Source organism: Ochlerotatus camptorhynchus, unplaced genomic scaffold (assembly GCF_037179485.1).
Source record: "Ochlerotatus camptorhynchus isolate MF236.1 unplaced genomic scaffold, CSIRO-AGI_Acam_v1.1 ptg000401l, whole genome shotgun sequence".
Lineage (NCBI taxonomy): Eukaryota > Metazoa > Arthropoda > Insecta > Diptera > Culicidae > Ochlerotatus > Ochlerotatus camptorhynchus.
The window spans coordinates 4072401-4096036 of NW_027040887.1; the positions used below are offsets into that span (position 1 = coordinate 4072401).

The 23636-nt window shown below is 40.0% G+C and overlaps 1 protein-coding gene across 1 annotated transcript in view; it reads right to left on the bottom strand.

The window, feature by feature from the left end:
- Nucleotides 1–1110: 1110 nt before the first annotated feature.
- POSH (Plenty of SH3s) overlaps nucleotides 1111–23636 on the bottom strand; it is a 69715-nt gene continuing 47189 nt past the window's right edge. The window contains exons 2-10 of the mRNA XM_065233381.1: nucleotides 23259–23367; nucleotides 22757–23099; nucleotides 14695–15042; nucleotides 14315–14632; nucleotides 13996–14255; nucleotides 13290–13926; nucleotides 13088–13222; nucleotides 12776–13024; nucleotides 1111–2917 (exon numbers count right to left, since the gene is read on the bottom strand). Of these exons, the coding sequence (XP_065089453.1) occupies nucleotides 2746–2917; nucleotides 12776–13024; nucleotides 13088–13222; nucleotides 13290–13926; nucleotides 13996–14255; nucleotides 14315–14632; nucleotides 14695–15042; nucleotides 22757–23099; nucleotides 23259–23367 (2571 nt within the window). The 3' untranslated portion in view covers nucleotides 1111–2745. The remainder of the gene's footprint in view (nucleotides 2918–12775; nucleotides 13025–13087; nucleotides 13223–13289; nucleotides 13927–13995; nucleotides 14256–14314; nucleotides 14633–14694; nucleotides 15043–22756; nucleotides 23100–23258; nucleotides 23368–23636) is intronic.

The following is a 23636-nucleotide window of genomic DNA, read 5'->3' on the forward strand; positions in this document are numbered from 1 at the left end:
AAAAAACAGAGCTGTAACTTGACTTCTGGACGATTGAATCTCAGGGTGCGATTACTTTGATTGATGGGACATACTGACTTGATGTTGTTCTCACATTTTTCATGATCAAAGTCCGTAGTTTTATCACGTGTTATGAAAGTACATGGCAATTGATAGTGGATAGTGTTATTATCTTAAATTTGACGAATATCCATATGGAACTGATATGCGATTATAGGCAGTAACACTCCCTTCCTAAATATTGGGAAACTTTTAGTAAAATGTAGAACGTAAAACAGTAATCAGCACCTATCTTGAAGATTCCTATGACGAAACAAAACATCCAATATTCCTAAATATTTTTTTCCGGAAATCAAACTCTTGAAAAAAATGAATTTACAGATAAGAATCAGTTTCAGAAATATTGTAGACTTTAAAAAATAGCTATAAATATGATTTCAATTTTTTTCATCATGATTTTAAGGTTAAGGTGTTCAAATAGAATCTAAATCGATGTAAAGCTGATAAACTCTACGTGACAATTCTCTATCATAATAAAAAAAAAAACAACGTAAGAAGGGATCAACCCCCACTCTCCCTCCGAAACTATTTTGTAAGATTTTACAAGACTCCTTCTTCCTCCTTTTCCCTTACGTAATTAGTGCACAGTCCCTTGGCGTATTCTCAATGTAGATGGGCTTCGGCTACACTGAAAAAAGTTTTCATATAGTTTCCATTGGGAACGCACATGATATTTTTCCAATAACAAAATTAATGATTTTTATCTGAAATTCACATAACGTTCATACGATCACATGAATTGTATGTGATAAATCACATAAACTTCATTGAGCACATAAAGTTCATGTGATTTTGTGGTTCGATTCCCAATTATGAGATCACATGAAAGTCATGTGAAATTCTAATGGATATTTTCCATTGGAAATGTGATTTATTTTTTGAGTGTAGGATATTAGCAGAGAATATCAAAATATCAATTTTCGTAAATAGTGAAAACTGCAATTACTGCAGATGACTGCAAATGATCTCAGGGCTAATGTAACACAATCTATAAATGCTCCTAATCGTATAATTAAAGTACATTGTGATATTGAATAACAACTTCCAACGCTATCTTCATAAGTAGTTTATTTTTAAAGTACGAGTATACCTGTTTTTGTCATATCCATCATTAAATTATGCTGCCATAACTGATATCGTTTTCCTATTTTTCTAATCCTTTTTCCCTCCAACCTTTCTCAAAATATAGTGCGCTTACCAAACATTCCCACACTCAGATCGAATCACATATGATGCTATATATCTACGGGCTGCTACCATCTTTCAAATTGCAGCTTCGAAGCACAAAAATGCTTCCGATTCGCTGCTCCATTGCCGAACATTTCGAATTTCAAATCTCCACTTTTTTTTTCCAAAGGCATTTCTTACTAACTTTTTTTTTCTATCGGATTTTTTTAACGAGATAAACGAGGCTACCAATTTTTGTCATGCAAGAAAATTCACCCTGTTCCGAATTAGTGTGACCTACTAGGTCGTTGGTTTCTTTGTTTTTATTTTTCAACTTGAAATTCTATCCCCTAGAGCCGTGTGCTAAACGTGTGTGAGTCGTGTTTGGTTCTGTTTTTGCTTCGTTTGTTTTTTTTAATAGCTAAATTGTAGCTTTTTTTTCGATCATGCTTAGGTTTACTAAAAAACAGTAAATACGCTAAAGTTTTCTCAATTAAAAACAAATTTCTTCTCATTGTATGCGTCCAATGAAGCGCAATAATTTTGTATCTCTTTCTTTCGGATGCTTTTGTTGCACGTGTCACATTTTGGTTTTGTATTTTACTACTTTGAATTTGTGGAGTTCACGGAGACATTGCTCAGTGTTAGCATTTTTTGTTAGACAATACATGCTTTTTGTGTTAATATTTTTTTTGCTCCATTTTCGAAATAGATTTCGCTATTGCTAGAATGTAACGTACATGAAACACTTTTACGTTCGGTTAATTATTAGATTGCGCTATAAGAGTATAGTGTAATAAATGCTTTCCTTTTACTATTGTTTATCGGTTTTTTTTTCTGTTGTTGCACTTTTGTAATAGAGATTTTGATTTTAAATATAATTCAAACACAACATCAAATGCATGGGCTAGTACTTTATAAGAAAATTTGTACAACATCATTTATGCTGGTTTGCGTACGCGGAATGAATGATAGATTAACTTATGCAGACAGACATACGAAAGTGGCACAAGACACAAACAACATTAGACAGCTTTTGTTACAGAAATGAAGTTAGTTTTTTTTTGTATTCTTTCAATATTGCGCACAGTTTTGTCATTTTGTCATGCTAACAATTACCTACAACACTGGTAGTTGATTATATCATCAGGATTTAAGTTTAACTTTCCTAAAACTGGATTTAACTTTACGGTTCAGACTTTAAAAGACCCAATAAGATAAAAATTAGGTACAAATTTGCACTTTTTGTTGGCCTAATTAAATGTTTGTCCTATAATTTGTTTCTGTCATATTTTTCTTTCACTTACCTAAGAATTGCTAGATAGTTTCATCCTAATCCTAGTACCACTTTTACAGAGAATAAAAATTAAAAACCGAAACACATACTGACTGCTACACAAACGTTGTTGTCCGTAATACCGTTTTTTTTTTTATTATACCACTGTGTTGCACTTATAGAATAAGAAAATTAGAACAAAACTAACAGATTCATTCGAGTACCACATCCTAGTTTCGATATCATATATCCGGTTCGACGAAGGACGCCGGGAACAGGCCGGTTTTACCGGAGCGTTGGTGGGTGCCTTTGTACCAGCCGTTATCACGCTTTTTGTGCACCAGCACGATGTCGCCGATGCGCAGTTCCAGCTCGTACTCGCTGTTGGGTGGATACGGGACGATGCATTTGAACCTGAAGGTAGGGATGCAGGGATTAGTTAATGTCGTTATGATGGTCTGCAGCCTAGCCGAAGTGTCGGAGGAATTTTTTTTTTTCGGTTTAAAATTCTTCTTTTCACGCTCTCAAATTTGAAATGGTGGGTTTTACACTTGACATGCCTAAACCCTTGACCACCTTAAATATCATACTGCCACCATTACGTCAATTATCAATGGATATGGATGAATAAAGCTTCAATCGATCAGTGATCGTGACTAGTTTCAACTAGTGCAAAGTATGAGTATATTTTCCGTTTTAATTTCAAAACATCTTCTTGTCATGGAGTCAGGGTTGCAAAACACGGAGAGTGGAGTTTTCGCCTAGCCTTCGCCAGCTTATATTTGTATAGAACTATTGAGAATATATGTGGAAATTCAATTTTAATTAAAATTCTCAATAATTATACACATTGTACGACATATTATGTCTACATAATGTCGCCATAATTACTACAAGGAATAAAATGCAGAAATTTGTTCATAGAAAGATATGATATTCACAAACAAACAGACATAATTCTTGCATGCTTTTCATCGAACACGCATTTAACGGTCAATTTTAATTTATTGGTTGGTTGGTGGTACCGCAGCCTGTTGCGCACCTAGTCAATTTCATTGTATTTAACGTTTACACATTACCGCCTTCTATTGATGAATTTACGGAAAGGTATAACTGGCCATGCGACACCTAGTTTTCAGATTTGCAATGATTTGATGTACTAAACAATATTCCATACGATTTGACAGGTAGCAAAACGTCATTATCATTTTCACATCATTTCCATAACAACTGTAACGTAAATTCATCAATAATTGAACGTATTGTCCATGACAGTGTGCACAAAAGGTGGCGGTAGTATCAGTACTACCATAGAGGTAACTCTTAAGGGCCACCCACAATAGTCCGTCACCGTCAGCGTCAACTGACAGCTTGGTTTGAGCCAACGATATTCAGTTTAGCAACGCACAAAGATGCGTTGCGCTCACTGCGCGCCAGTACTAAAACGCTGACGCTGTGCTAAGCTTTGAAAATTGTTGCTTGCTTGTTCATGTTGCTTTTTCTCCACATCAGCGTAATCAGAAGTGTATTTAGTGTATAATAGAAGTGTGTAAGAAGGGCCAACCCCAATTCCCAAACCAATTTCAGTGTTTTTTTTTCAATAAAATACAACTAGTAAAATAGCTTTGTAGACAATTTAAACTATTGCAATGTTTTATAATATATCCTTTAACAATATTGTGTGAATACATGTTTGGCAAACACATTTCGGTTAGCGTATGCAGATCGTGTTGCATTTTTGCCTCTCTGAAGGGCCGCAGAGTTAATACATCTCAGAGGATCAATTACTATAATGTCTAGACTAACATTTGAAAAGGGCGTAATTCCAAAATGACCATATCGAGAAAATCGCTTCTGAATTTTGTTGACCTAAAAATTAATCCTATTTCACGACTTTCCATTTTCTGGTTGATTTTATAAGCTTGACATATAGTTAATAGTGTAATCTATCATCATGCCACCAAAAACTCAAAAAAAGTTTTCTTTGTCGTGAAATTGAGAAGAAAACATCATACGCCCTGATAATTTCATACATGTTGTTACCCCCCAGATCTTCCACCCTTTGAACTGCCAACACTGGTGATACGCCGTGGAAGTACACCCTCGGGATTTTTTGTTTGTTGTTCCGCCTTGGTTCTTCGTTCGCAAATTTTGTGAGAGTAGAATTACGCCCGAAGATTTTTTGGTGTTCTTTTTGTTCGTTGTTTACACGTGAACTATCAATCGGATGCATTTCAAATTAATCGGGCGTGACTAGATACTACAGAATCAAAACATTTGGCATATTAAAACGATATAATTCGTAGTTCTGGTGCAAGGCGTAACAACCAGATTCATCATAGAGTTGAAAGTTGGAAATACGCCATGTAAGAAGAAACGTTTTTGATGATTTGAAGTGATATTTTCTTCTACTTTTTCATGTTTATCGAGTAGTTTGTGAACTATTCTCTCTATGTGTGGCAACATATGGTTTGTTTACGTTTTGGCTCTTCCGCCCCTTTCAAATGTTAGTCTGGATGTACGCCATTCACCAGGTTCACTGACGTTCCCATCACCATCAAGCACGATCTATGAAGCATGGCGGGCAATAATCATTCGCTGAATTCCTCTTTACAAAATTGTGCAAAATGACACAAGCTTTCACAGTTTTGTCAACCGAGCCTGGAAGCATAACTAACGTGTTCTTCAAAACCCTCCACCTTGCCACTAGAATTCCACAGCTGTTTTCGATGGTCCTCCTGGCTCTGCACAGCCGTTGATTGAAGCTGTCTTGAATTGGAGGTAGATCAACACCTGGATATGGCCGGAGCAAGTTATCCTTAATAGGAAATGCTGCATCCCCAACAATGAAATACGGCATCACTTCATTTGAGCCTCGCAACTTGCCCGGTGTTGGCAAATCCAACTCACCATACACCAATGTATGTACATGTTCGGACTTTTTAAATTACTAAATCTTCTACCACAACAAATGATTAAAACGACATTATGCTACTGTCAAAACGCAACGCGTGACGTAAAGGGTGATACGGTCAAAATTTGGTCAAGGGAAAACGCGTGTAAATCGGTGAAATCGTTTATTTAAAAAATCAAATTAAATTTCTTTTTCAAGTTCAATTAGTATAAAATTCAGGAAAAATATTCAGTTAGGCTTCCGCTTTTCCAAATCCGAATTGCCGGGCCTTACGCTTGACCCCTGCCATCAGATTTTGTACAGCCACCTTGTCCACCTTCTTCGCCGCAGAAAGCCAGTTTGCCTTGAACTGCTGCTCGCCCTTAGCAGTTTTTTTGGTCTTCTTTAGGTTCCGCTTGACAATAGCCCAGTATTTCTCAATTGGGCGGAGCTCTGGCGTGTTGGGAGGGTTCTTGTCCTTGGGAACCACCTGCACGTTGTTGGCGGCGTACCACTCCATGGCCTTTTTACCGTAATGGCAAGATGCCAAATCCGGCCAAAACAGTACGGAACAACCGTGTTTCTTCAGGAAAGGCAGCAGACGTTTATTCAAACACTCTTTCACGTAAATTTCTTGGTTGACAGTCCCGGAAGCTATGAAAATGCTGCTTTTCAAGCCACAGGTACAGATGGCTTGCCAAACCAGATATTTCTTTGCGAACTTTGACAGTTTCATGTGCTTGAAAACATCTGTTACCTTTCCCCTTCCTTTTGCCGTATAAAACTCCTGTCCCGGAAGCTGCTTGTAGTCGGCTTTGACGTAGGTTTCGTCGTCCATTACCACGCAGTCAAACTTCGTCAGCATCGTCGTGTACAGCCTCCGGGATCGCGCTTTGGCCGTCGTATTTTGTTTATCATCGCGATTTGGAGTCACTACCTTCTTGTCAGTCGATAGTCCGGCTCGTTTTTTGGCTCGATGCACGGTTGTAGACGATACACCCAGCTTATTTGCGGCATCTCGGAGAGAGAGGTTAGGGTTTCGCTTGAAACTACCGGCAACTCTCTTTGTCGTCTCAGCGGCTTCCGGTTTTCGATTTCCCCCCGATCCAGACTTCCTGGCTGTCGACAAACGTTCCCCAAACACTTTAATTACATTTGTAACGGTTGATTTGGCAACTTTTAGCGATTTTGCCAACTTTGCGTGCGAGTAGCTCGGATTTTCGCGATGCGCGAGCAAAATTTTGATACGCTGCTCTTCTTGCTTGGACGGCATTTTGACAACTGAAGAGTGAATTCCAAAATCAAAATAGGAGCAATATTCTACACACACACACCTTCAAAATGAGGGGTGTTCAGGTTTTTTAAATGCAAAATTGAAAGAAATACGTCAAGTTGATATTGACCAAATTTTGACCGTATCACCCTTTATGATTGTGCGCAAGCGCTGCGTCAATGCGTCCGTCAGAATTTTTAGTACACGACCACAATTGCAGATTGAATAATTTTGAGCAACGCTCTGTAGAATATACCCTCCAATGTGGTATATTGTGGTTCCGTTAAGAGTTGTTAAAAATTGAGTCTGCAAATACTTCCATTGAATAGCAATACTACCGAAACGGTTAAAGAAGTATTAATTTTACCGTAATGATGAAGCAGACGAAAGTCGCTCAAATTAAAAGTCACTTGAAGTAAACACAAAATTGCGGGATGCCAAATCTTGCAGAAAAAGGAATTAGTTTACCGTGTAACAAGATTTACTTTTATTCTCTCCGCGCGTCTCTTATATAACATCGTCTCTGGTGCTGACTATGGCTTATATTAGAGTCGGTGTATAATGAGTCACGCCAAGAGTGAAGCCAAGTCTACCTATTGAACTGTCAAACCAGCTACCTATCGTGCAAAGTAAATAAACATTACGATGCTATCAAAGGTCCACGAAAGGTATTGCAATAAAATATAATATATAATCGAAGAAATGAGCATAAACACGCAGTGAGCGTTAAATTGTCATGGGATACGCTCGGTAATGATTAGTAATGAGAATTTCTACTATTTTTTGTTAAGATAACTTGACAAAATCACTGATATAATGATTTACTACAGCCGCAATATTTTTTCTCACGCTAGAAGTCATTTGAAGTTGTTGTAGAAGTCCTCTGTTGCCAAGTGAAAAGAATGGGAATCTTCCGAAAACCGTGATGCGAGTTCAACTGTTTTTCTCTTGGCGTGACTCATTATACACCGACTCTAGCTTATATCATGTAATATAGGCTGTCTTGCAATGAGCACTCATACATCTAGTTTTCACTGGAAATCATATGTATGAGTGCTCATTGCCAGACAGCAGACCCTCTTCACTCTTTGGAATTTATAGAGACAGATAAAACAGCGCCAATAGGTTTGTGACGATACAACGTTGAACTGCAACGTTGAAAGAAAACACGTACACCAACATCTATGCATGTACGAACCCACACCACTTAGCGGAGGGTACAGTGCAAATTAAAACACGAAGCGGTGTCATCACTCAGCTCTGGCAGCTTCGGTGGCGTTGACAAATATCTTCTTTATAAAATAGGAAAGTAATCATTATTCCAACGTAATTTTTGAATAGAATGCGTACAGCGTTGGCCAAGGAAAACGGAATATTTTATTACAAAGCAATGATTTCAATACGTTGCGTTTTTCGAAGTATACTTCTATGCTTATAAAGATTATGTTGAGCAACAGATTCACAAATCATCAATTTTCGATTACTTTTTCGTAGGGACGTATCTGCTATTGTAAACAATGCATCTTACTGAGACCGGTGGTTATATTGGAAACTCGTTCACTCGAAAGCAAAACATATTACAAGCCCAGCTTGGATGTGTCCTTGTATTCTCAAGCGTTTCTGTTGCGTATAACGTGGTAATGATTGAAAATCGATACAATCGTAACTAAGTGAGAATTTTGCTATCGAAATATAATGATGATGACATCGATCATCTTCTTCCCTCGGCTGGAATCTGTCATACTGACACCTGTCATTTATTAAGCCCTGGAGGTGAAGTTGGCGGGGGGACTCCCCACAGTTTCAATGTGCACTCACTAGATGTCACTGCGATCACATAAGGGTGGTGTATCCATTACCTTGTACGAGGAATTGATTAATGGGATATCTTGTTAATTATATATCTTTGAAGACAGCCTATATTAGATGATATAAGCCATAGTCTGTACGGGGTATAAGCAACCGGTGGAAACTAACGATTTTAAATTGGCTCACTACTTGACAACTTGACTAGCCTATTGATTCCAAGTGCATCTATAAGCGTACCCCATTCTAGTCGAAATTCTAGTACTACACTATGTTTGCTTTGATTCGCTATGAAAGATTGACAGATAAAATGAAGGGGTTCGTGGATTTCCCTATGTTTCGAGGGGTGAATCGATTAGCTTGGGACCGAAGAGAGTACCAGAGCTGGCCAAAAAGTTGAGCACCTTTCTTGGGGACCTTCTCTGCCGGCGGAAGCATAACTGTCCCATGTTACAAAACACAAAAATGAGAAAACTGCATTTAAAGATTGAACAGACGTTTTGCTGCTATCGTAAAATTTCACGAAAAAATTTGGTTGTGCTTAAAAAAACTGACGTAATACAACTATTCCATGGAAAGTTTGTCAAAATTTTGCATAAAAAATTTTTTTTTCCATCACAAAACCTTCTGTGACACTTTTGCTGCGAATTTCTCTGACGAGTTGAAAAATGTACGCATATCTGTCCCACTGTGAACAACTTCTCAGTTGCTGCTGTTGTTATGTTTGACACTTCGTGAGTGACGGTTGGAGTTTATTCTTTAAAATTGTTGATTTCAGTACCAACATTTCAAAGGGGCGTAATTACATTTGTAAACAATGGATTTAGCTGTCGATTTCTCATGGAAAAAAGCTCACTCATGAAAGTTAATGACACCACAGAGACACAGGCAGAAGAATGTTTCATCTACCAGCTAGCATTGCTAATTTGGAGGGGTGAGCATTTACTTGCGAGATATCGACGGCTAAAGCCAATGATTACAAAAGCAATTATGGCCCTTTGAAATGTTGACACTGATTTGAATGTGGGCCGGAAACGTCTGCCATAGAAAATTTAAAGCAGTACGGTGGTTCCAGTGGTAGTGATAGCTATTAGTCTTTAACGAGACAATTGCTCCTGTTGGCGCATACGCACGATCATTTCCAGTGTCTGCATGTACACGTTACACGTACAGTACACGTTGAACTTATTCAAGCCTCGCCCGTACGTGGACATCATGAGAAAATTGTTTTTTTCTCAAAAAGGACGATATGAGCTAGGATACGCAAGCAACATCAACAGTGAGGACCTTAAATACTGCAAACTGTTTTCCAAGAAACAACTCCAGCTGATCGCCAACGATATGTTCTCTACTGAAGCTAACGTACTCTGGTAAAGGTCTCCTCGTTGAATTGAAGTAGATAGGAAGGCCTCTCTGTTGGTAGTTGTCGTACCTGTTATTGGAAACATCATTTTTAGATGGTCTTCCGACCAAGCAACATGCATCGGAATGATAGTTATTTAAGGTAAACCGTTGTATGCATTCCTTTTATGTTAAAAAAATCTCATCATTTTACTCTATAGTTTTTCAATACCAAATTATCATATGTGTCACGAAAAGGTACAAATAGGGCAAGGCGTTGCAAGTTGATTAGTACATTATGTAATTTATTTGTTTGTAAATAGCAACAGAACTGATAATAATAGAGTTGGTTGGAAAATGCTAACATGGAGCTTTAGTGTGATAATTTATTAGCTAGAGAATGATGAAAGAGAAAAAAAAAATTGTCGCATTAATGGTCTTTCGCTCATTTTCAACTTCTATTCAATTTTCATACTGCCGTACTCTAACGGAACTATCCACCTACCCTCTTCTAAAGATCATTATCTAGCTAATAAAATATCACACTAAAGCTCCATGTTAGCATTTTCCAACCAACTCTGAAAATCGCTAACTTCGCGTATGAAGTAACATAAAAACACTTTGAATGATAATGATACCTAAAATTTTCCAAAAAAAAAGAGTTGTAATGTGCTTACGACGTTATCGAGGTATCATCCAAATAATTCAAAGATTAATTTTACCATTTGGGTAATCGTTTGGATCTTGTAATATGTTTACGATGTATTATTTGGATAACAGACTATAACTTTTGAAGAATTTCTTATACATATTGAAAATTCGAGCAGTGGGACAGATATGCGTCCATTTTTGCAATGGGACAAAACGACTTCACATTTTTTTTTAATTTTTCTAGAATAAACAGCGTGTTTTAATATAATATTTTAAAAATATGTATTGATTTATAATGTTAAACATCATCCTCAAAAAAGTCAAAATGTCACATGGGACAGTTATGCTTCCACCGGCAGATTCTGGTCTTAGAGTTGCCTCTATGGTATAAGCAAAAATAATCCACCAAATGGTTCAGAGCCTATATCGGATAGCCTGCACTCATAAAATAAATCAACAACCTACTAAAATATCCAGGTCCCCGTAGTTTATCGTAAGCATTTATCTGCGGTGCGGTTAGACCCTCGGTTAGACCCCGTAGAGTTCGTCGTGTTCGACCTACTGCGGTCAAACCCCGAAGATACCGTACAAATACAACCGTAGCCAAGTATCCATTTTAGAACCACCCAAACGTCCATATCAAGAGCGTTGGTTGGTGCCGCGAGTAAACTAGTCCGTGTACGTCGCCCTTTTGGATATGCCTTGAGCGGCGTGAACTCGTTATACAGTTCGCGAACGGCTCGGCAAACGGTACCGTGGGAGCACCCGTAGGAGGAGAGGCTAGTGAAGTGGTAAATGGTGAATCGACTGGGCAACCCACAGTCGAAATCGAGGGACGCAGGATGGAAGGAGAAAGTGAAGTTGAAGGTGTGGGGTACCCATCGACGACAGAAGACGAAGGAAGAACTAGTGAAGGCTATGGTAGGAGATAGCTGATAAGGAAGTGGGAAAGTTCCGGGAAATAAAAGATACCTGTGTGAAACTAAATAAAGTGGGAGCTCATCGGTGTTTGCAAAAAGTATTTGAGTGTTTTCTTGGCCGCGATAGTCACACGTGTATGCCGAACACAGCAACAAATAAATCTTAATATTACATCCAAGAGGATGCACTTCAATCATGTCGAAAATCTCATGTAATTTTTATGGCCACAAAAATAAACAAATGCAGTAAAAGCAGCGTAATGTCAGTTGATGCACTGTATTAATGATAATTTTGTCCTTTCTAGCTATTACTTGCCATATTTTTGACACGATTGTAGTGTACCTACATGCTTCCATCAAAATTTAACATAGACACATTAAGCAACGCTACTTCAGTGTCTGCTTAAGTCAGCATTTTGGCATAACCAGCAAGTATGGGAACGATTGCCTCCATCGTGTCTCACCGTAAATTGTTTAACTAAAAATGACTCCTCGTCAGCATGTTTCAAGTCAGGTAGCTGGTTACTATACATAGAAATGAAGACAGTACATTCTAACTCCAACATCGGTTGTGTCCAGTTGTACAAAGATATCACATCCACGTACAGTGAAGTTAACGGTGAAGTTTCATCTGGCGAGTCAGCGGCCCCCAAAAATATTAAAACCAGAGAAGATGCCACACGATTAAAGTGCATCCGCTTTGATGTTATTTTTTTTTTTGCTGTGAACCTGAGGCAGTGTAGAGGGGGGTCTTATTAGTGCTGGGTAGGGAGTGCCCAACCTGTTACAAGTTTTGGAAATCGGAGCCAATTCCAGGAGTAGCCATTTCCAGTGGAAGTCATGAGAAGCTCGGAAAAACCCTCCAATAGGCTGAGAATGGTTTATGGAGAAACTTACAGAGGAACACGAAAGAAACTTCTGGGAGAACTCGATAGATACATCCGGTAGAACTTGAACTGAACTTCCAGGAGATCCTTATTTAAGCATTCCACGAATAACAAAATGCCATTACTTCATTATGATGGCTACCAAGCTTTAAGGATTTTCCTTATTACAGAGTTGTATACATTTTTCTCCTTTACTTTATCTTTGGTTATTATTAGTTAGGCAGGTTCCGATTCTGCACGTTGCAGTTTCATTTTTAAACCTGTGATCTTGACATTTTTACCTAGGGGATGAGTAATCAAGGGAGGGGCGCATGAGTTTCGTGAAACATTAAAAAAGATTTTCAAACTGTAGGCTGGCCCATTCGAGAGACAAGAGTGTCTTAAATATCAAATCATTACATCCAACTGATAACAGAACTACGAGTGGTTCTTAGCCCGGCAGATATCCGGTCTGCTTCCCTTTGCAAGGCACACCTTTCACGGACTACTTTCACAACTCACCTTTCACGGACCGCCTGCGAGTGCGACTTGGACTTGGATGGCGTCCCATTCATGTGGGATATGATGGCTGAAGCGTCCAGGCTTTGAGATTTACGGTGATATGCTTGAGATTGTTTCGGTCCGTGTGACGCCGACGACGTCGAAGCGGGTGCCTCGTGAGACTGTTGCTGCTGGTGCTGTTGTTGCACCGGACCCGCAGCAGCGGACGAATGTTTCGATGAACTTTTGCCGAGAGCATCATTTTTTAGACTGAAGAAGGAATGAAACGATAGTTATGAAATAATTTCGAAATAAACTTTAAGCGGCACTTACCCATGCATTGAGGGTCGTTCTTTATGAGGCTTGACTCGTTGGGAACCATACATGTAAGGAACATTGTCGCGACCATGCGCTAGCAGTACGTCTACTGGGAGATTTTGAAGAAGTTGACTTGGGCAGGATCCAGACCTAAAATTTAAAAAAAAAACATATGAAAATTGTTTCGGAACCGAACAGAATTTTCCAAGAACCATACCTAACGTGCACTGGATTAATAATCTGCTGCAGATTGGATTTGGCGGCTGCAGAACCCGGACTGTCTTCGAACACCGGATTATCCATGGAGTACGCTGGATTAGTCGTTCCTCCGTTATTCGATGTCGGAGATTTCGATCGTTTGATGTTGGTCAACCGCTTCATCAAACTCACCGCCGACGAATCTTTCTTCTCCTTGATAGGCTGCACAGCAGCCTGAGAAGGTTCGCCTCCAGCCGCGGCAGCAGTGTTCCTATCCGAAGAGGCTCCCCCGGATTTCCTTCCAAACAGGGAATCGATATAATTCCCCGATTGATTCGGATGCTGCTGTTGCTGTTTGGTCCAGACGGGACCGGTAACGGCAGCGGCACCAGAAACGTTCGTAATCGTAGCGTCCCGTGGAGGTAAGGCAGGCAGTGTGATTTGGGTTGGGTTGTTGGACGGATTCTGGATACCGGTTGTGGGGGAAGCGGTGACCGCCGCTGATGGTCCCTGGGAGCTTGGATTCCTACTGGAGTGACCGCCTTCGCGACCCTTGAACACGGTGACGTAGTTACCGGGGAACACTCCGGACTTTTGCTGCCGACTAGCCCCCTTGAACCAACCATCCTGACAGCGTTCCGTGACGTAGTAGATTGCTGGAAGTTTTGAGAAAAGCGTTTGGTGAAAATAGTGCATTTATTGTGCGCGGTACTAAGCGAGCTTACATCCTTTTTTGAGCTCCAGCTCATCCGGTTTCTGTGGTTTGTACGGATAGAGAGCTACGTAGGTGGCAGGTAGTTGAGGATGCGGATGGTAATGTTGACTAGCAGCCTTGGCGGCGTTCGACTTCTGATAGTTAAGCATGTCGGATCGATTGGACTGTGGTGGATGATCGGAAGAAGAGTTCGCCGCCGTGGTCGGAGTATGTGTTGATGGCTGTTGTTGTCTCTCCGCGTCAGGAGTGTTGAGAATCTCGGCGGAATGGCTGGAAGGGAAATATTTAGTTCTAGTATATCTTGACTGGGTGTTGTAAGTAATTCCTACCGATTAGGTTGATGTAGCGATCCTCCGACGGTATTGCTACCAGCACTCGAACTAGCCACGAAGGTGGTTAGCGAGTGCCTTTTCTCCTTATGGTGTTCTTTACTTTTGGGTTGACTGCCGGCTGCTGCCGCAGCGGAGCCGGCAGAATTCGTTAGGAAGTGTGATGTAGGGCTACTTGGCGCAGTACTGGAGTTCGAACTGGTCGTACTGGTGGAAGTATTGGGACTGGTGGTCACGCTAGAACTGGTCGTATCACTGGCATTCAGATCGAAGGGAGTCGGGGGAACAGTTCGGTTGTTGGAAGCGCTGGCCAGAAGACTGAAATACAATAAAATAAATATTAATTGTTTCTCCAATAAGTAACACCTTGATTAACTCACTGTTTCAACGCTGAATCCATCATGTGCTTCGCGAGGCTGTTCATTTCGACAAAGGAAATAGGGAAAATTCCTATCTTATCGGCTATCCGCCCTTCGGCCCAGTTCTGGTCCACCCGTCGTAGCACGTGGATCAATGCTCCCTTTTTAAAGGTCAGGCAGCCTTCTTCTTCGTTCGGTCCCATGCTAAAGTCGTACAGCGCTTTGCACTGTGGATACGGAAGCGGCACTATTACCTGCAGGTGGTTCAACGGAACGGCTCCTTCCTTCCCGTTGACTTCGCCAACGCACCAATTGTGGTCGATTTTCTTCTTCAGGATGATGATGTCGCCCTTTTTAAAGCTGATGTCACTGCGTTGGATGGAATTATTTTTTAGTAAACGTCCTTAAACTACTGTGTCCATTAATTGGAAACTTTCACTGGCTTAGGGGTTATTCCATCTCAAGTGACCGAACAAATGCATCGACCCTCTCCTATTTGAACCAAAACTAAAAAGAATCCAAGGATTTTTGCCAATCGGCCAACCACCGGCTCTGGAGACTGCCCCCTAGGGCGGCCATAAATAACACTTTGTCTGGAGACCTGGGGGCACACCCTCCAAATGATAGCCAAGGATGAGCTTTTAGAAAAAAAGCGGATTTTTCATAGTCATAGCTAAACAAATTTTTAAAAGCATCGAAATTTGGTGAAACCCAACCCTTTTAAATGTGGTCTTTGCTATAAAAGAAACGTTTGCCAAGGACTTTTAGATGCTCTATTTTTTTTAATGAAACGCCAAAAAAAAAGTTATTCTTTTAAAAGTACTGGTCTTCACTATATAAAGGGCACCATTACGGAGCATTAGATTGGATCAAATTATTTGCAGTTCTATTTGTCCAACGCTACCAGCTGGGTGAGGGGTAGAGGATGACATACATTCACACACATCACTTCTCGACGGTGCCGAAATTACCGATATTTGGCACTCAAAGTAAGTGTGTACATTGTTTAATAAATAATCAATCAACTTCGGCGACCTTTGAAAAATTTCATTGGGAAAGTTGAAAATATTTCTAGACCAGCAGTTTAACCAGTGCTGGTGGGTGGGTCACGTCGATCAATGTCCATATGTTTTGGCATCCAGTTGTGAAGTTAGACTGGGTGTGAAGTATTGAAACGACAACGGACAATTGATAAAACCAAATGATATCCTCGAGTTCATCGAATTTGATGGATATTATTGAGTGAATATCCATCATATTGATATTGCTGGTGTTGCTCGAAAGCAAGAAGTAAATCATCTTTCTAGATTATGTTCGGAGCTGGGACTGTCGATGACAAATCGCAGTCACCTTCAGACTGCTTCGATGGATTTTAAATTAATAAACAGAACTCTCGTAGCCAGTGTCGTTTTTCGTAGAGCAATTTAAATTAGGAGCTACGAGAAAATTGTGTACATGCACTAAAACTGTGGGAACATGATCATGAGAACTATTTTGAAGTGATTTTTCGAAATTCAAAAAAAAAAAAAACTCCTCAGGTTCGGAATATAGAAGCTGAATAAACAGAAACAAAATGCATTGGCAAAAATACTACATATGGTTTAAATCGAAGACAACAAATCAAGAAGACTGGCAACTTTGCCAGAATCCAAGCGACAGATACAGTAGCGCTGCATTTGAGTGAAGGTGGAAGCAACGCATAGAAAAATGAACAAATACACAAACCCTTCTTCTGAGGATGTAATCTTTGCTATCAAATTCGTTCGAAGCATTTACCTTTGAGCGGCAGATGACGCGATTGTACCTGTCTCATAGCGTTTGTATGAGAAAATAGAAGAGTTGCCAGTCTTCTTGATTTGTTGTCTTCGTTTAAATTAAATACTCCCAACAATAGATTTTTGAAGAAACGAAATTCATTTAATTTTACTATATTTTCAATCAAAATTACTATGCAATTTGAGTAAGAATAGTAGTTTTGACAGAATGGTAGTAAATTTGATTATATTTATAGTCAACTATACTGAAATCATGGTAGATTTAACGGTATTAAGCGTAGTTATACTGAAAATAAGTGTTTTCTGCAAAATAGTATTCCTAGGGCTGTGAACCATTTGCCGAGTTAAATTTAACTGGAGGGTAAAAGTGACATTTCGAAAGTTATTTGCTATGTTCGAAAATCCCTGTGCTGTCGATCGACCGGTTTTCGAGAAGAACTTGGGCTCTGAACCATTTGGCGGATTTTTGAGTGACAGATAAAAGTTATCGATTAACCCTGCTATCTGAGCGTGGTTATTTCGGACAAACAAGAAGTTAAATTTTGACAACCGTGGCTGAGTTCTCCTCGAAAACCGATCGATCGGTAACACAGGGATTTTCGAACATAAGAAATAACTTCGAAATGTCACTTTTAACCACGAATTAAATTTAACTTGGCAAATGGTTCACAGCCTTAGCCAAGGTTGTCAAAATTTAACTTTTTGTCTGTCAGAAGTAACCACGCTCGGATAGCAGGGTTCATCGATAACTTTCCATCTGTCAAATTTTAACCAAAAGTTAAAATAATCCACCAAATGGTTCAGATCCTTAGGGTGTGAACCATTTGCTGAGTTAAACTTAGTCGTGGTGAAAAGTGACATTTCGAAAGATATTTTCTATGTTCGAAAATCCCTGTGCTGTCGCTCGACCGGTTTTCGAGCCACGGTTGTCAAAATTTAACTTCTTGTCTGTCAGAAATAACCATGCTAGGATAGCAGGGTTAATCGATAACTTTCCATCTGTCAAATTTTAACCAAAAGTTAAAATAATCCACCAAATGGTTCAGAGCCTAAATAAAGAAAAAAAAGCCATGCTCGGATAGCAGGGTTAATCAATAACTTTCCATCTGTCAAATTTTAACCAAAAATTTAAAAAAAAATCGCCAAATGGTTCAGAGCCTTAAGAGAAGGTATTTGTCAAAATTGATTCCTTGTCTGTCAGAAATAAGGGTTATTTGAAAATTGTCCTCCTGTCAAATTTAGGTGAAAATTCTCCAAATGGTACACAGCCTTTCTACTGACACTGACTACCGTAGCATGTTTACCGATTCCAAGCTTCCCGACGCAACTACCATCGCGTCAGCTGGGATCAGTTCCAACACTGTGTCGACTCCACTGTCGACTAAGGTGTCCTTCCGGAGACGCCCGAAGACGTTGACCGGTGTCGGTATTCCATCGAGGAGGCGATATTCCGGGCCAGGGAACAACACGTGCCAGTATCCAGACAGGTGAGCAATACTCTGAACCTTGACAGATCTACCAAAGACCTTATAAGACTCCGTAACACCATCCGAAGGCAGTACCTACGCTATGGTCTGCCTGTCCTTAAGACCCACTGTAATCACCTAACAAATACCATCCGAGCCGGAATGGTGGACCTCAGAAATCAGGACTATGCTAACAAGATCTGCTCTCTGCCAGATTGTGCAAAGCCCTTTTGGAAACTAACCAAAATTTTTAAAAATAAGCCAAGACCCATTCCACCACCGACCCCACTCGATCGTTACGGCGACCCAGCTGTTCATCTGATAACTCCTGAAGAGAAGGCTCCCGTGATAGGTCAACACTTCGTCAGCTCCCATAATCTCGGACAAAACATCGTCAGCCCTCATGAAGCGGAGGTTGCTGAAAACGCAACTAACCTCCATCAGATTCCCAATATTTTTTGCCGAGGAATCCGAGACTACGGCTGACGAACTGTTGGCCCATATCAAATCATCTAAAAACATGAAGGCCTCAGGCTTCGACAACATCCTGAATCTGGAACTCAAACACTTGAGTTCCAGATTCAACAACCATCTGGCACTGATTTTTAATCTGTGCCTCCTGCTCGTGCTTGAAGTCAGCTATAGTCATACCCAACCGGAAACCTGGGAAGGATCCGTCCTCTCCTTCAAGTTATCGACCAATCAGCCTTCTCTCAGGGTTATAAAAACTGTTCGAAAGAGCAGTCTACCACCGGCTACTAACATCTGCCGAAGAAAACAACTTGTTACTCGAGGAACAGTTTGGTTTTCGGAAAGGTCGTTCGACCGTTCACCAGCTGACTCGAGTAACAAACATTCTCAGACGGAACAAGTCTGTTTCGAAAACATCTGCCATGGCGTTGGACGTTGAAAAAGCATTCGACAATGTCTGGCATGATGGCCTGGTGTTCAAATTGCAGTACTACGGTCTTCCAATCTCAACAATTAACATCTATCTATCGAACATCTGAATGGCATCACATCAGATGCTTTCAACATCGGTGCTGGGGTTCTACAAGGAAGCATCCTTGGCCGGCTCTCCCTGATGTGGATCGTTGTCTCTGTTCGCAGATGACAGATCCATCGTCTACAAGGGTAGGGTCATCCGAGGGGGGCGACACATCTAAATCTCAAGTTTAGATGGTCAACAAATCTCACACTAGCGAATCAATCTTCGAACAATCTTCGAACAATCTTCTTTCATTTGTCGCATCTACTTGCACCGCTCATCAATTTTTTGCAGGAAATCTTCAGAATCGTCATAAATCTTCTTTCTATCTACTCAGCGTGCGCCCAGCTAGCCACAGCAAAACACAATCTTTTTTGCATCGTAGATAGAGTCGTCCCCCTCGGGGTCATCGGAGCTCTGACTGCCAAACTTCAGAGAGGCCTGGACGTCCGTCTGAATATTTCAACAGCTGGAAGATCCGTATCAACGCGGCAAAGACCCAGGTCATCATCTTTACATACTCAAAATCTCCCAGACTTGTTCCGTCGGTGCATAATAAGATCTGCCTGAACGGCACAGTGGTGGAATGGTCGGAAGCAGGGGTTGAAACAGTTGACGTTTTTTACGACAATCGCTTCTTTGTCGTGCGCGACAGTCTGTTTGTAATCGTACACTCATGCTCTACCGTCATCTCTCTTACACAACACAACCGGTAGAATAACATTCGAGCAAAAAGAAAATTATCAAATAACTATCATATGACATGAGTGATTTGGTTCTAATTCCCCAATTTGGTGTAAATTAAACCATTTATCATCAAAAATGTTATTCCTAGGACATCATTGCTTGCTATTTTCAGAATTCACACAAGCACAACATCAGCAGCTCTTATTATGAGAAAAACTAAAATACATACATTCGTGACGGTATTCGGCGACAGTGTCGTATGACAGAGCATGTTAAATGACATTTGAGTTTGGTACTGTACTATGATAGCTTGTTTTGTAAGTGTCGGAGGCAAAGACAGTCGATATCACAGAAAATATGTCGACTACCGTGACCGCTTACAAGACTGGTCGGAAGAGGTAGTCTACAAACACACTTCAAAAATACAATGTTAATTTCATTGCCTATTTTAATACGATTCCCATCACTTTCCTACCTTATACACTGCTTTACAAGCTGGTTCTATATCCCAACTATCAATTAAACGCGAAAAAAATCCGCGGCGGCAAGCTCAAAATCGCGAAAACTACGCAAACGAGCAACGTGAAAATACGGAAACGTCAATCGTTTCCCCCCGGCGCCGTACTATCACTTTCCTGTTGTGGTATTCTCAGTGCATTTGCCTGGCAATGCTAGGCTAGTTGTCTCTTTTATTCTCACACTCTTGAACGATGCAAAATGTATGACGTCATCATCATTGTCAAACGGTGAGAATGGTGGAAGGAGACAAAAAAAAACACACTACCAGTCCTGTTTTGCTGGCACAGTCTCAGACGGTGTGCGTGTTTACTTTCAGTTGGGCTGATTAACAAGGTTGCTAGCATTATTTCAAATTATTCAAAAAAAAAAACATCATTACAAAAATAAATGTGGCATGAGAACTTTGTCAACATTGCAATAAATATTAATTTCGAAGGTTTATAATACATAATAATGCATTCCTACTGCATACATGATTATATCGGGTAATAAGAGAAATAATGTCTCAATACTAAATTAACTTTTGGCAGCACTGACAGCTGACTAATGTATACAAAAATTGTGTGCAATTTGTGCGTGACTTCTGCGTATCCTGAGCGCGGCTTATCAAGCTTTTCAACCAGAGATAAAAATTCCGAATTTTTCGAAGGCAAAAAAGCAGTATGAGAAAGCGTGGCGATTTGTAATTCAAAACCGGAAAGCGATGACGATTTTGAAGAGATCTTGGATTTCCTAACGGTGATTTAGAATCAGATTCAGAATATTCGGTCAATAATGATGATAGTGATTATGAGTTCCATTATAAGCTCATAGATACAAATGAAGTCCGGAGGTTCGGAATCGACATTCAGACATACTTGGTTCCGGAAGTGTATGGAAGACTTTTAATGCTTGCCCAGGCAGTGAACTGCAGAGCTTCTCACTGGGGTTAATTGAAAATATGGATTTATTTAAGAATATGAAAATGGAAGGAAGTATTTTTGATTGTGATAAAATGACCGAGGAAACTGAAGAAATGATTCAGCACAGGCAAACACACATAACACATTGAATATTTCTCATTGTAAAACATCGTCGCTAAAACATTACCGCCATCTGTTGAGTACACTGTGGTGGGTAGTACACTGAACAGATGGCGGTAATGTGTAAACGTCAAACGCAAGGAAACGCGCCACAGGTGGCAGTACTACCAACTGAGATACTTTTAAATTGACTGTTAAATGCTTGATCGATGATCAACTTGTGAGTGTTATGTCTGTTTGTTTGTGGATTCAGCATGTGCATGATAATGCCAGAAATGAAAAGGATGAAGGTATGTTATAAATAATTCTTAATTATTGTTTTATTGAAGCTGATTTCCCTGTATAGCAAAATTTCAATTAAGGAAGAAACCATAACGAATGCCGTTTTCCAAAATAGTCTGTTTTCCTAAAAAAATGTTCCTGTCAAAACCCTAAATGAGAAAAAAAAAATCAGGAGTGTTGCTTTTCAAAATAAATTTATATTTTTTTTTCTCCATATTGTTCCGAAAGAATAAAGATTTCACAAATTCTAAGGTGGTACAAGTATTAGACCATTGTTTGGGAATATTGCAACCTCCGTCAACATGCTTATTTCTATTATTTAGGGGCCGTCCATTAATTACGTAAGACAATTTCAGTATTTTTCAACCCTCCTGATTTTTTTTCCTAACAAATCCGAGAAATAACAAAACAAATCCTAAAAATAAGAAAATCCTAGAGGACCTCTGACATGAATCAGTTTGTTTTGAATCTGAACTTAACGCATGCCATTACATTCTCAGATAATCTTATAGAATATCTTATAATTAAATTTAAATCTGCGAAATTACAATACCTCCCACCTTTTAGAAAATAAACACGAGTTTAGTATATGTATTAGTATCCTTGCACCATAACCAATACATAAGCTCAAATCGCTAAAGCATACTAATATATACAAAGGGTGAATCCAATCTGATTTGCACCTTAACACTAGACAGCAAGCTGATTTTTAGGGAGCACGTTGACAAAACCAAAACCAAGTGTAACAACTTGACAAGATCACTGTATCCACTCATCAACAGGAGGTCTACTCTATCCCTGAAAAATAAGCACGCTGTCTACAAACATCATCCCGCAATAGAATACGGGATCCCAATCTTGGAGAGTTGCGCCAAATGCCATCACCTTAAACTCCAAATGATCCAGAACATGATCCTTAGAATGGTCCTAAACAGTCCCCCGCGGACTAGAAATTCTGAGATCCACCGCCTGGCTGGAATTCAGACATTAGAAGAACGGAGAGTATTCATTCTGGAAAGGTTCAGAGACACCTGTCTGAGATCAAATCATCAGATCATACGTGATCTAGCACTATAGGTTAAGTTATACTTGTAGGTTTTCACTTTTTTTTCAATTCGAATTAAAAAAACACACCCCCAAAAGGGTATTCTGTAAACTAGTTTAAACAAAGATGAAGAGACAGGTAGCCTAATAAATTAAAATGTTAAATCAATGTACTACCATAATCAACAGAAGTAAACATAATTTTACTACTACTACTACCCTAGCATGTATAATCTCAGACGCCCTCGATACCCTTTTCAGTCAGACCTGAGCACGCCCCTAATCCGAAGAATGCCTTACCTAGTTTCACTGGAGGCGAAGTCGTAGAATGCTTTGGCGTGTGGGATTTTCGATAAATCCAGCCCATTTCCTCCTATGATTCGCCCCGTTGTTGCATGCTGACCTTGCTGCTGCTGCTGCTGCTGCTGCTGCTGGTGATGCAGTTGATCGTTTTTATTGTTCTTCTGCTGCTGCTGCTGCTGTTGCTGTTGCGATGAACCTTGATGTTGATAAGCTATGCTTGGGTGATTTTGTTGCTGCTGCAGTTGTAGGTTGAAGATGTTCCCGCTTCCACCTCCGACGCCGGTTCGAGCCGCTTTGTTTATGTTTGAGTTTTGATTGTTCAGCTCAGCTGTTTTCATACCTTTTTGTTTGTTTGGATGTTGTACATAAACGCGAAAAATAGATTATTAAGAAAAGATAAGCCAAACTCGTATGGGACGATAAGCATGCAATGCAGTGGGCAGCGTGTTCCACTGTGATTCACCGGACCAAAGGAAGATTTTCTGATTTGCTGACTTACCTTCTAAAATCCGCATCAGCAGTACGTTTGGCGGAAGCTCGTCGATTTTGATCTCCACCAGAACTCGGCACTCCGGGCATCGCAGCTCCTGATGGCTGGCCACAATTTCCTATGCGAGTGGAGATAAAAGCAACCAGTTAGTCATATGCCAATCTGACGCTAGTTAGTGGTGGTGGTGGTGGTGGTTTAGACGATTTATCGGCTGTTTGCACATGTGACGCGGGTTTTTCAAGTGGGTCATAATATAATGTTTTCCGCAAGGGCTCGTGTATCGCGAATCACACATAATGGGAGATAACGGTGAAATGTATGATATAACGACTTAATTATATGGTGCATACAAATGAGCCGTATAATATAATCGCCGTTGAAGTATGG